Below are 12,653 nucleotides of genomic sequence, written 5' to 3'. Positions count from 1 at the left end.
AATATTTTAAATAATTTTAGTGATAATGATTTGTGTAATTTTTTTCTCTTCACTGAGAATCGAATCCGCAATCCCCGTGAGTGACAAGAGCTTTTAAGCCACGAGAGCTGAATTATTAAATAATTGTCCTTCATATGAGTTTTGATTTATTTTTATTATTTGTGCAGCTTCATTATAAACTTACCAATACATCGCTCATAAAGCAAGAATACTCCAATATTCAAAATATTGTATCACTTTATTATTACTCTCTGGCGTTTATTTTTTAATTTTAATTTTAATAGTGAAGATTTATCATTAATATAAGATTTTGTTTGTTAAATATTGATTATTTTGTTGTAATTTATCTAGTTATTAAGTTCCATCTTCCTTCTAATATTTTACTGTAAGTTTCTATTTTCTGTTAAATATGCGCTATCAGGTTTTGGTGGTTTTTTTTTTATGATAGTGCCTATTTCAATATATGTTAAAATTTTGCTAGTTTAGTTATATGTTTATTATTACAATTATTATTTTATGTTATTCCTGTACATATATTTTTGTTGTCTATTGTTTGTATCTATATTGTTATTCCTTTTCGTTTGTGTTTTTCTTATGTTTATTGTAAATTAATGTAACTTGTTTACGACCGATGTTATCGTGTTTTGGTAGAAGGCCCCTAATAATGGAGAAAAAAATGTAATAATTTGCAAATAAATACATTTTTTTTAGTATCTACCTCATATTATGGTACCTACACAGTTAATTTAAACAGAAAATATTAAAATTTGCAATCATTACAATTACAAATGTATTGTGAGTTTACCCAGTGGAGACACAAGACACGTATTTCTCGAAATGTGTAAACTTGTTTTTAAGCCTCACGGAAAATCAAAATAGATTAATCGTTATTTAATTCTGAAAAAAGGCAAACATTTTCATAAAAAATATAAATTTACTATGATTTTGAGAAGTACCCGCTAAAGATATCGAATTATGCGCTGTATACTGCAGATTACTGTTTTACTGGGAGGTTTCAACGAGTGTCGGCAAAGCAGGGAGCTGTTATGTCGAGCTGGTTGTTTTTCTTCGCCGTTTACTATCTCGCTCTTTTGACCACGTTAGTTTTTGTGACAGCGAGTGACATATTTTTATGAGATACGTATTTTACGTATTTGACAATCATTTTAACTAAGCACACGTAAGTCAGAAATTCTGAAATTGAATTTATATAAATATTCAATACTACCGCCCCTTGAAACTTATTCTTCCGTAGACAGTTTTAGGTTAAAATTTTGACATTTCGTTAACGATTTTTGCCGGCAGACTGAATAAAATTCTATGTTTGGTCGAATTCAATGATTAAATCACGTGAATATTATTATCAAAATCGATTGTTGATGCCCTTTTCAATGTAAACAACGTATCTTCATCGTCTATTTTTAGGTTATTCAATGATCGTTTCCAATTTGGTATACCACAATAATCAAAAATATCTTCAATAATTATGAATATTTACTTAATGTTCGCTTTTTGTATTAGAATATTTCCTTTTATCTTATTAGTTTATAATAAACCTAAATCCTTCTGTCACCCTATTTCATAAACAAAGTTAATCCTTATGCAAGGTATTAATGTGCCTTCCTTTAGAGCATTCTCATGTTAATTAGAATAATAACTTCCCCTAATATTGGTATTTCACTGAAATAAGTGATATTGAATTTATTTATTTAACAACCCACACATCTGTCAAAAAAAAAACATAATTATAAAGAAGTTAAAAACACTGTATTCTTCATAATTACTTTAATTGTTATGTATGTTATTAGTTGCATTCATCTTGCTTCATACCAGTCCTATTTGATTTGAAAAAGAAGAAGCGTTAAATATAAAAAAATCAAACATTTAAAATCTGTACTGAATATGCAGTTTCCGCTGTAATGGTCGGTCAAATATAGATTTATTAGTCCTTTTACAGATAATAAACCATAAAACATTTTTACAAAGGGCACACTCATTGTGATTTTTCACAAAAGCGATGTTAAAATAGAGTAGACTCAGATGAAAGTCAGATTCTTGACAATCTGACACGCTCGGTAATCTGACACCACTTCTACCTTATTCATCAAGCTTTTTCTTAACAAAGACAAACATCACAACTCTACCCCTTAGGGGGGGGCAGACAGGATAGAATGCCACATCACCATGTCTTTGCACACATACCTCGCTTCCTCTACAACTCTACATTCATACATCTTCTCATGCACGATTATTCCAACTTTTGACATGTCCATCTTCTAGTATTGTTGGATTTGGTTATGCCATGTCTTTCTCAGTCTTCCTCGTCTGCTGCATCTTTTTAGCTGTTATTTCGCTGTTCATTCGCTAAACATTTCTTAAACAAAGCAGCGTTCTTTTCTTAGCCTTATATAAAGCACATATTGAATATTAAGGTACACAGTAGTAAATCAATGTTTTAAATTCATAAACAGTTAAAATTGTTTTGTACATTTAGGTACTGTATTCTTAAGTGTTTCTCAGTACTGTATTTACAGTTAATTACTTCATATTGTAATACAATATTAAATTATTTATTTATTTTACATGATACTTTTATTTTTTCTTTTCAATATTAACACATAAGTGAGCACTACCCGTGTCAAGGCATTTATTTACATTATTTATATTATGTTCCTATGTATAATAGTTAGTAACCAAATAATATAGCATATACAAACACACATATATGTATACATATGTAGAACCATGGCAGTTTTATGTCTTACAGGTGATAGTATGGCTCAGATAAATCCCTTCTGATAATACGCCACCCTTCCAGTCCCTGTCAGATTTTCAAGAGTAGTCTACTGTATACTTATTTTATTAATTCATTCATAGTGACTTATGTTTAATTGCATAGATATAAGTATGGATAATGCACATGTTAAATACAGTTTTATCTCATAAGCTTAGATATCTAGCAGAAATGGGTCATAAAATAACTTAATCACTATTTCCACAATTAGCTTTTAGCAAAAGCCCGGCATCGTGCTTACTTCATGAATATTTTTTGATAATTTTTATCTTTCTAGGTGAGTCATAATGCCTCCTAAAAAGGTAGAAGAACCAGAGAGGAAGCCATTGATCGGTCGCGTAGGAACCAATCTGAAGGTTGGAATTGTTGGTATTCCCAATGTAGGGAAGTCAACTTTCTTCAATGTTCTGACAAAAAGTCAAGCCGCTGCAGAAAACTTCCCTTTCTGCACCATCGACCCAAATGAAAATAAGTATTTTTTTAAATAATTTTGTTTATAACGCTTAAATATAAAAATTGTTTCGTACTGTCAGTATTAATATTTCGCTTAATATGCAATCGTATTCATATAGCAGTTGTAGACACAACATAACCTTCTTCGGGAATCGTGGAAGAGTCTTTTCGACTCAATGACTACTCATAAATCCGCCTCATAGTTCAGTGGTTCGCTCGTTTGTCTACCAAACTTAAAGTCCCATGTTCGATTGCTGATAGGGTTGACTTGCTTCTGTAGCACAATCACAAATAACTATCGACGTGCTTAAAAACATGCTAATCATTTGAGCGATCACAATGAACAAAAATAAACATGCTTAAGTTATTGCAGTCATAAGTTAACTCGTGTGTAATCTCTAAGTCAACGCTCGTGTCGGGTTGTTTTTTGTTTTCCTCATAAAGAAATACAGTTCACCAGCGAAAAATCGGCATTCACTATAAAAAATAATACAATATATTGTATTTGCAAAATAGTGAGGAGTATCTAATACAAAAAAAAGATAATTTAGTTACAATTACTGTGGCGACTGTTTTTTTTGACATTTGGCTTGCCAACTGCGGAAATACAAAGCATGATAAAGAAAGAAAAATAGCAGTTTTGGAATATTTTCCATATTTACTCCGGTAAAATTCAAATATGTGATTGCGCAGCAAGATTATACATCGCGAAATGTAAATATTTTGACATTTAATATTAGGTGTTCACGGATACGTTAAACAACCATGATGAGAAATTTTTATCACTTTGCTTATTAGCACATCGATAGTTATTTGTGATTGAGCTACTGATAGTATTAATGTTATAGTATTTTTTAAAGGTGGTTTTACCCTTCTATGTCACTGTTCCTTGATTGGCACCTGCAGCACACCTCCTTGTAACAGATGAGTGAGATACACACATTTGGTGTTACCAAGGCAGTGCCCCATGTACAATCGGGTGTGGATAGGGGATGATATATATTGTAACCTAACCAATGAAACAAAAAGCTTTGCATTGTGTACAAGAATGATACAGTGTGTGGTTTCATCTTAAAAGATATTTGGATTGATTTGTTCCTATGATTTTTAGAATCTTTCTACCAGAAATATATGTTTTTTAAAAATCTGTTATATGCTAAGCCCACTCTATACTTTCATTACTACCCTAAAACACTTAAGGCAAGTGTGATGAATGCACAGTATAAATACAATGTTTTCAGAGTATCCAAAACAGTTTTTTTTATTCTCCTACATTCAATTCTTGAATTACATGTTTTTAGGTCTTACTTTTAAGTTCTAATTACTTACTGCTCAAATTTAGGGTTACTTACCAATGTGTAATGTGTGCCAATTTATGATTAAATACTACATTTAATATAGTTGTGCCTGCTACTGTAATAAATAATCTTAACCCCGGGATAAATTTTAATACTTGGATATAGTTTTTCCTAAAATGTGATATATTTTAATAGGAAGCAAAGAACTCTTTTTGTATTATATTATTGAAAATGTAGGTATTATTGGATGGTTAAATAACGACATTAACTCAAAACACCCGATTAGCAGTAAGATTCTAAAGCTTTTACATACATATTGCTTTGTAGTAATATAATAAGAAAATACCCCTGTATATGCACAGGTTGTAGTGTATGCAATGTTGGCTATTTATTAGACAAAACTATATTTTAAAAATATTTAATATAGTTTTATTTGTTTCAGCTGTATTATATATTTAAAAATATTTATTAAATAATGTTTGTAATACTTATTTTTTTCATATTTATTTTTAGACTAACCTGATAATTACATACTTTCAAAAATTTTAATACTATAATAACATTAGTATTAACTCATGACAGCCTTGCCTAAGTACTATTTTAGTCACTTTAAGTTCTTGCTTATTTTATTTTAAATTTGAACAGAAAATGGTTTTAAAAATAAAAACCGCTCATTTAAAAAACTCATATTAGAAACTGTCAAATATTTACCAAAAATGTGTGATGATAATAATGGAGATGAACTAATTCCATCTAAAACAGATGTCTTAGGTTTACCTTTTAATAATAAACTCGGAAATCTAAAGATAGATAGCGATGGATGTTGGTCCAAATTAGAAGCTCAAACCAATTACCTGGAAAGTCCACCGACAACTTTTATTATCCTTTGTAAACCAGGATTAAATGAGAAGTTCCTCGGCGACAAGATAGCGGAAAATTGGAATTGTATGCACGTAGATCCCGATGAAGTTATTCAAGAACAGATCAATTTAAGAAGTGATACTGGAAGGTGTTTAGAGTTCAATCTAAAATGTGGAAATGTTGTCACAGCCGACATTATTTTAAAAATAATAGAGAAAATTTTACAGTCCGAAGTTATAAAACATAGAGGATACGTTATCTCAGGGTTGCCTCTCGTTGAAACATACAAAAGCAACGATTGTTGTAACACGTTGTATTCTGAAGAGGCGTTTTGCACTGTCGAAGATATCTTAGTAAATTTAATTATGGTTATCGATTTAGGAGAAGCAACCAAATCATACATTGGAGAACTTTCTGAACGTGAAAGTGAAAATGCTGAATTTATCTCGAATTTGGAATCTCCTACTGGCATCGTAATAAATTCTAATATTGATGATGTCATCGACTTCAGAACCAAGATTTCTGGAATTGTACAAATTCCAGAGGCACGGGAATTCTGCAGGAAAATTTCCTTAAAAGACCAAATTAATTTCATTGCTAGTTTAAAACCGAATCCAACAGTCTTGATAAATATATCGTGTCCAAATGAAGATGTTGTTTTTTTAAGAGCGCAACATTTTTTTGGCTTCCCTAGTTGCGAAATTTTAAGTACGCCTTTTAAAAGTGATAGTTACGAAAACATCTCTGAAACCAATCGAAACAATAAATCTTTTGAAATTGTCTCAACGTATCAGTGCTGGAGACCATTTAACTTTCCTAACTTCGTCGAGTCGCAGCTAAAAAAATTTACTAGGAACTCAAAATCATTAATAAAACAGTATATTTTACGTTATAATCCAGAATATGTGATAACCCTTGATGGAAGACGTAGTGCTGTTACAAATTTGAATATAATTAAAACCAAACTTTCCCAATTACCTTTGTTCCGTGTAATTTTACCCACCGTTTTAAAATGTATTAATATAAATGATCCGGAGCTTGAGAATATTCGAAATTCAGAAAGCCTTTCTAGTGAAGAATTTTTGGATAATATTGAATATAAATTGAAGCTGGATCCTCAATTTCCTTATTCTGAATCATTGTGGCGAACGAAATGTCCTGTTGCTCTGAGTGAAGGGAAAGCTGTCCTCGGTTTGCCTAAATTCGCGGTGATTCTTTTTGATCATGTATATTTGCTTTCTACAATTGACGCCCTTAAAACATTTTGCATTAATCCTCGTCCGTATTTAAAAGAGGAATATTTAACACCTACATGCCGAATAGCTATCGTTGGAACAACAAAATCTGGTAAAAGTACTCTCGCTAAGTGTTTAAGCTGGATATTGAATGGTGTACTTATCGATTTCAATAGAATACACCGGAAGCTTTTATCAGAAAAAGAATCTGTAATTCAACAAAAACATTATGCTGAAGCCTCGGTGTATCTAATGCAAGTGCGGCAAGAAGTATGGATTGAAAAAGAAAATGCACGTGTAAAAGCTCTCGAAGAATGGAAACAGGAACGATTAAATGTCGTGGAGAAATACGCAGAGATAGATGAATCTGAAATTCATGAGTTACTATTATCATTTAAACAATCATCGAAAAGTACACCGGTAAGTTCGAGGAGAACTTCTAAAAAGTCATCGTCTATTCGTTATTCTTCTTCAGTACGTCGTACATCTACGAGAGAACCTTCAGCAAAAGGTACTCCATCTATGATACCTGCACTAACTAGTAGTACGTCTGCGATAAAACAATTAAAACGTACTACACAACGCCCTGCATCTGCTTCCGTGGCAACAGAAAATAGGAGACAAACATCATCCAGCTATACACGTCCCCCATCAACTGCATCATCTCTCTCAAAGAAACGATCGTCAGCCAGTTTTCTATCCACGGCTGTCGTATCTTCAGTGGGAATTCTGAAATGGATTGTAAACAAAGTATTTGGCGGAGTAGTAGATGAGTCCGTGTTTATTGGGTTTTGTCAAAATGTCATTACGGAACCTGATACGCTTTTGAAATACGCTCCGTTACTATTGAAAAATCCTTGTATACAAGAGTTGCCATCTCATGAAGAAATACTAAAGCGCGCAAATGAAGTCATAGCGGGTGAGGACGCCTTTGCTGATGCAATAGTTACTGATGAAGAGATTATCGATATTCTATTGACGAAAATAAAAAATATTGACAAAAACACTAAAACGAAAGGCCCGAAAACATATGGGAAATGGATTATAGATGGTATGCCTTGTCAATTGAAATATTGGGACGCTTTAGCGGAACATAATTGTTTGCCTGACGATGTATTCATTTTGAGAGAAAATGAAAATATCGACTTGGAAACATTTCTTCGACATAAAACCAGGAGGAGAAATGAAACTTCACTTAATAGTATTTTCGACCAAATGAACGAACCCTTATTAGAACTTCGACAAAGTTCTTTGCAGTTACGTAATAAATCTTCAGTTATATCTGAAATATCTAGAATGGTCACAACGCTATTAGAAAAGGATTATTTTGAAGATAATAAATTGCGGCATGTTCCTTGTGAAATAACCGCTGAGTCGCTTCAAGCATTTAAGACATCTGAATTTGATGATTTTTTAAATAACATCAATCAGTTCAATGAGGATTACAGTATTTTAAAGTCATTAATAGAAGGTTTTATGATATCTCCATTTGAAATCATCATTCCGAGTACTTGGTCTCCGTCAGAATTAATTTCGGAAACTTTGAAGTTACTTCGATATCGATATGGAGTAAATTGTAAAAAAAATGTATCAAAAAATAATACTATAGTAGAGGTTCAGTCAGAGAATGAAGTTAACGACATGAAGTTTTTTGGCGTGTGCGGTCCTTACTGCCCCGTAACATTCTACAAGCATTCTGTTCTTTGGAAAGGGAAAGAAGAGTTCGCACTGAGATATAAACAAAAAAGTTTTTACATGTCGTCTTTGGACGCCCAGAATGAATTTTTGTCTGATCCTGAACATTTCATATTCTCAGAAATACCGATAGACCCTATCCCGCCATGGAGAATATGTATCACTGGCCCAATAGGGAGTGGGCGGACTACTATTTCTAAATTGTTAGCGGAACAGCTCGGTTTGATCTATGTGAATTTCTGTAATTTTGCATTCAGTTGCTTATTACTATGTCCTCGGGACAGAAGTCGTAATTTTTATAATTGGTTAAATGAACCTGAAATAACAAATATTCTCAATGAGTCCATTTTAATGCAGTCTGACTCTGATTTGGAAATCATTGATCAAATGAAGAATTATTTTATCGACCAAACTAATCTGTTACCAACAAATATTTTAAACAGTATTCTATCTAAACTTTGGTTTACAGAACCATTCTGTAAAACGGGAATTGTAATAGACGGTTTCCCATGTCATCCCGCTGAACTTGATATACTGAAAGAACACTTTTACTTGCCGGATGTAATTTTAGAGCTACGCACAAGTTACAAAGAAGTTTTCAGTCGAATGTTTCGATTAAATTGTTCCATATGGAAAAATCAACAAGCAGCATACAAAGAGCAATACGAAATCGAAAAGCGAAATCGTATAGCAGTCTGGCAATCTCGTAGGAGTGCACTTTTCACCGCGTATTCTATTTATTTGGAAATTGAGCATTTTGTTTTTATTACTATTGATTCACATCATGGTTCGGAAGCTGAAGATCCCATTACTACATATAAAACAAATTCGTTCATCTGGGATAAACTGCCTTCGAATACAGCTTTACATCCCTCAGATGATTTTCAACGAAGTGATAGTAATCTGTCAATAAAAACGCGTTCTGTTTTCTCAGATTCAACCTTGAGTTCGAGGTTGCCATTATTTGAAATATCGGATGAAGGAATTGAGTTTATGGTGTTTCAAGTTGACGGCGCTCTCCCTGTACCAGTTTTTAATAATGATTGGGAAACTGAAGAAAGTGCACATGAGCGCATCAAAACGCGTATTGAAGTATGGTACCTATCGGATATGGAAATGTTATCCAGTTTAAGAGAGTTATGCGAAAATGAACTTTTACCTTGGATTACAGTCGATTCATTAAGAAAAAATGAGAGAACTTTAAAAATTATCCACAGATTTATTTCCGAAATGAAATGTAGAAATGAGTCATTTTTCGAAAACACGTTGTTAATTGACGAAGAATTGGCCGAACTATTACTTTTAAATGGATTTTACTTTTTAAGTAAATTTGGAGTAACTTGTCCAGTAAGAGTATTTGAAGACGACGATACTCTTGTTCAGATTTATCTTCATAATAAGTTTATGAAAAACATTTATCCCGTCATGCATAGATCATTTATTTATTTCTGTTCTGGAAATGAAAACTTTGTAAAATTCTGCGAAAACCCTTTGAAGTTCATATATTCTTCAAAAATTGATAATGTCATTCATATCCCTATTCGATTAGCTATTACAGGACCACCGAAGTGTGGAAAAACTACTCTATCTCATAGGTTTCAAGAAGAATTTGGATTTCGTATATTGACCAGCGAACAATCTATCCGTTGTGTGGTCGAAGATTTTTCTTGGACTTTTTTGGCTCGAGAGATCCAGAATGTCTTATCCCAGGGTGAAACCGTCCCCTGTGAGCTTGTAATGAAAGCCATAAAACTAGCGTCCACTGACAGTAAGTCTTTATCGCAGGGTTTTATTTGCGATGGATGTCCTCAAAAAACAGGATGTACAGTTTTTCTAGTAGAATCCGAAATATTCCCATTCATGATTCTAAGTTTAGAGTGTTCTATGGACGTTTGCTTTGAATATCTGCACACCACTCCGGAGTACATTAAAAATATGCCACGGATCTCTATCCCATTCTTATCGCATATGTATAATACATGGTCCCAAAAGCATAGTTTTTTTGTAATGTCTGTTCGACAATGTTACCAAAATTTAGAATCTCTTGATGCGTCATGGTCCAAATGGCATTGTTGGTGGGAAGCGAAAAATTACTTTTCCAAGTATGTTGCGGATATTTCTCGTTTTCTAGCCAACGTTTCTGCAACAGTCATACCCATGGACCGACTCTGTATAACTCAAGAAGAATTTTACAAGCATTGCAGCCAAGTGAGAGACTATTGCCCGCAATGTTTATTAAATGGTATTTTGACCAGAAGTGGCCAGATTTTCAACAGAATTGGGCTAGTCCAGTGGACAAAGATATTTTATTGGATTTGCCACGAGCATTATGAAGAGTTTCTAATTTCCCCATATATTGTTGAACAATCTTTGCCAGTAAATCTTCCAGAAAGGAGATACGACTTTCACTCAAAAGATTTTTATGAGAACGGACGCTGCATAGTCACATTCTCTGATAATTTTCCAACAAGGACGATCGTCAATGGATCTATGGAATTCGCAGCTGAATATATGAACGTGACTTATCTTTTTTCTGATAAAAAATCCCTCGATAAGTTCATGGCTGTACCAAAGAAGTATTACGATAAAAAGATTCACTTCGAAACAGACAATCCATTACCGGTGTTAGAGGTATCTCAACTTCCAGTTCTGGGATATCTAGAGCAGTGTTTAAGTGATATTGTAATAAAAGCGAGTGGATACGTTGCCAAGGTGAGGCCAAAGTATCCCGGATTATCAGCTTCCGTGTCGGCGGCGATTCTATTCGGACTATTCTTGAAATGTAATAATCCAAAGGTGTCGCCGAACAATTTAGAAACATATTCCAAAGTTATGGAGGATTTCGAAAAAAGGTGTACAGTGGTGAAAGAAACTCTAGACTTTATGAGGTCACACAAGAACCCTTTCATTGAGAAGCCGGTGTGTTGCGGCATGTCTGATACTTACAGTGTATTCTCGTCTATGAGTGGAGAATCTTCAACACTGTCTGTGAGGTACTTCAGCGCTGATGAATTTAACACGAGTCCTCCAAAACTTCTACCAGAAGATTGATTATTACTTATCTCACTATTATTCGTTCATTCCTTTCTTAAATAATGTTTGTTGGTATATTTCTTTTAATAACAAAAATAAATATTTCGATTCCCTTTATTGATGTGTTTATTTTAAATAGTTTTTAAAAAATTAAATTTTATTAAAGCGCAAGATTAATAATTATATTTATTATTTTATTTAGTATGAGAGGCTGCCGATAAATACCTGCCCTATTGATGGATGGTAAACATGATTTGGTTTGACGTATCTATCATTAGAATAAATATAAACTAATAATTAGTTTTTAGATTTAGAATATTGAGTTTTTTTTGGGTTTCCACGTCTCGATAGTAGATACTTAAGCGACGTTTCAGACAGCAATGCTGCATGTTATGTAGTTTTTTCTCTTGTGATTTGCACCTTAAATTTGGGCAATATTTGGAGTATATCCAAATCTTTGAAGACGAGTAGGTTCTTAATCTTCTTAGAATTTTTTCTAGCTGAATAGGATGGCAGTAAATATAATTGTGTAATTGTAGTTTTAACAATGTACAAAATGGTTAATGTGAATGAATCCCCATTTCTTTGTAATTTATATATATATATTTTTATTTTTACTAAAACTGAAATCCCACCAAGCCACTTTCTGTAGCTTGTTGGTGGAGATTATATTTATACTGACTTATATAATATTATCTACACTTATAAAAACAATGAATTAACAGATAGGTATAATTAACAGCCGGAAAAATCAGAATATACATGTAAATACAAATATAATTTTTTTCTTATTTTTTTTTTTAATACAAGAAAATATATGAAAAATAAAAATATTTACACATAAGCTAATATTCAAACTTTTGATTGAGTAGCAACTCTCATATTTTGCTCTTGTTACACGTCAAATTTAAGTTCTTCGGACAATAAATTAAAAATGCCAGGTACTAAATATTTGAGAGTTCTATTATCGTATTTATTACATACTTTTGGTTCTACCAAACTATCACTATACGTGAACGGTGTATTATGGTTATGTTTGAGAGGAATTTTGAATAAATTACTATTAAATTTTTGTTCAGGAAAACATTATCATTTCTAATTAATTATAAATTTATGTTTTTACTTGGCAGTGCACTGCATGAAGTAAGAAAACGCCTTTAATTCTAAGTAAATCTTGGTGTGGGTATATTTGTGTTGACCAGTGAATTTTGTTCCAGCACGTCGTGTACCAATTCCCGATGAACGCTTCGATTACCTCTGCCAGTTCCACAAGCCTCTCAGGTT

At 32.7% G+C, this 12,653-nt stretch overlaps 2 protein-coding genes across 2 annotated transcripts in view; both read left to right on the top strand.

Annotated features, from left to right (window-relative positions):
* The first annotated feature begins 1,007 nt into the window (after positions 1-1,007).
* The window catches only part of LOC148277448 (obg-like ATPase 1), a 44,915-nt gene continuing 33,269 nt past the window's right edge, over positions 1,008-12,653 (top strand). The window contains exons 1-3 of the mRNA XM_088232876.1: positions 1,008-1,180; positions 3,072-3,262; positions 12,590-12,650. Of these exons, the coding sequence (XP_088089002.1) occupies positions 3,082-3,262; positions 12,590-12,650 (242 nt within the window). The 5' untranslated portion in view covers positions 1,008-1,180; positions 3,072-3,081. The remainder of the gene's footprint in view (positions 1,181-3,071; positions 3,263-12,589; positions 12,651-12,653) is intronic.
* Positions 5,244-11,477, top strand: LOC148277449 (adenylate kinase 9-like). The gene has a single exon (XM_088232875.1). The coding sequence runs from the start codon at positions 5,262-5,264 to the stop codon at positions 11,385-11,387; it is 6,126 nt and encodes a 2,041-aa protein (XP_088089001.1). The 5' UTR covers positions 5,244-5,261; the 3' UTR covers positions 11,388-11,477.

The sequence above is a fragment of the Micrasema longulum genome, unplaced genomic scaffold, assembly GCF_059751315.1.
Source record: "Micrasema longulum isolate JH-2025_06_02 unplaced genomic scaffold, ASM5975131v1 h1tg001032l, whole genome shotgun sequence".
In the NCBI taxonomy this organism is placed as follows: domain Eukaryota; kingdom Metazoa; phylum Arthropoda; class Insecta; order Trichoptera; family Brachycentridae; genus Micrasema; species Micrasema longulum.
The sequence above is the reverse complement of the archived record's forward strand: the minus strand, read 5'-3'. Positions and strand labels throughout refer to the sequence as shown.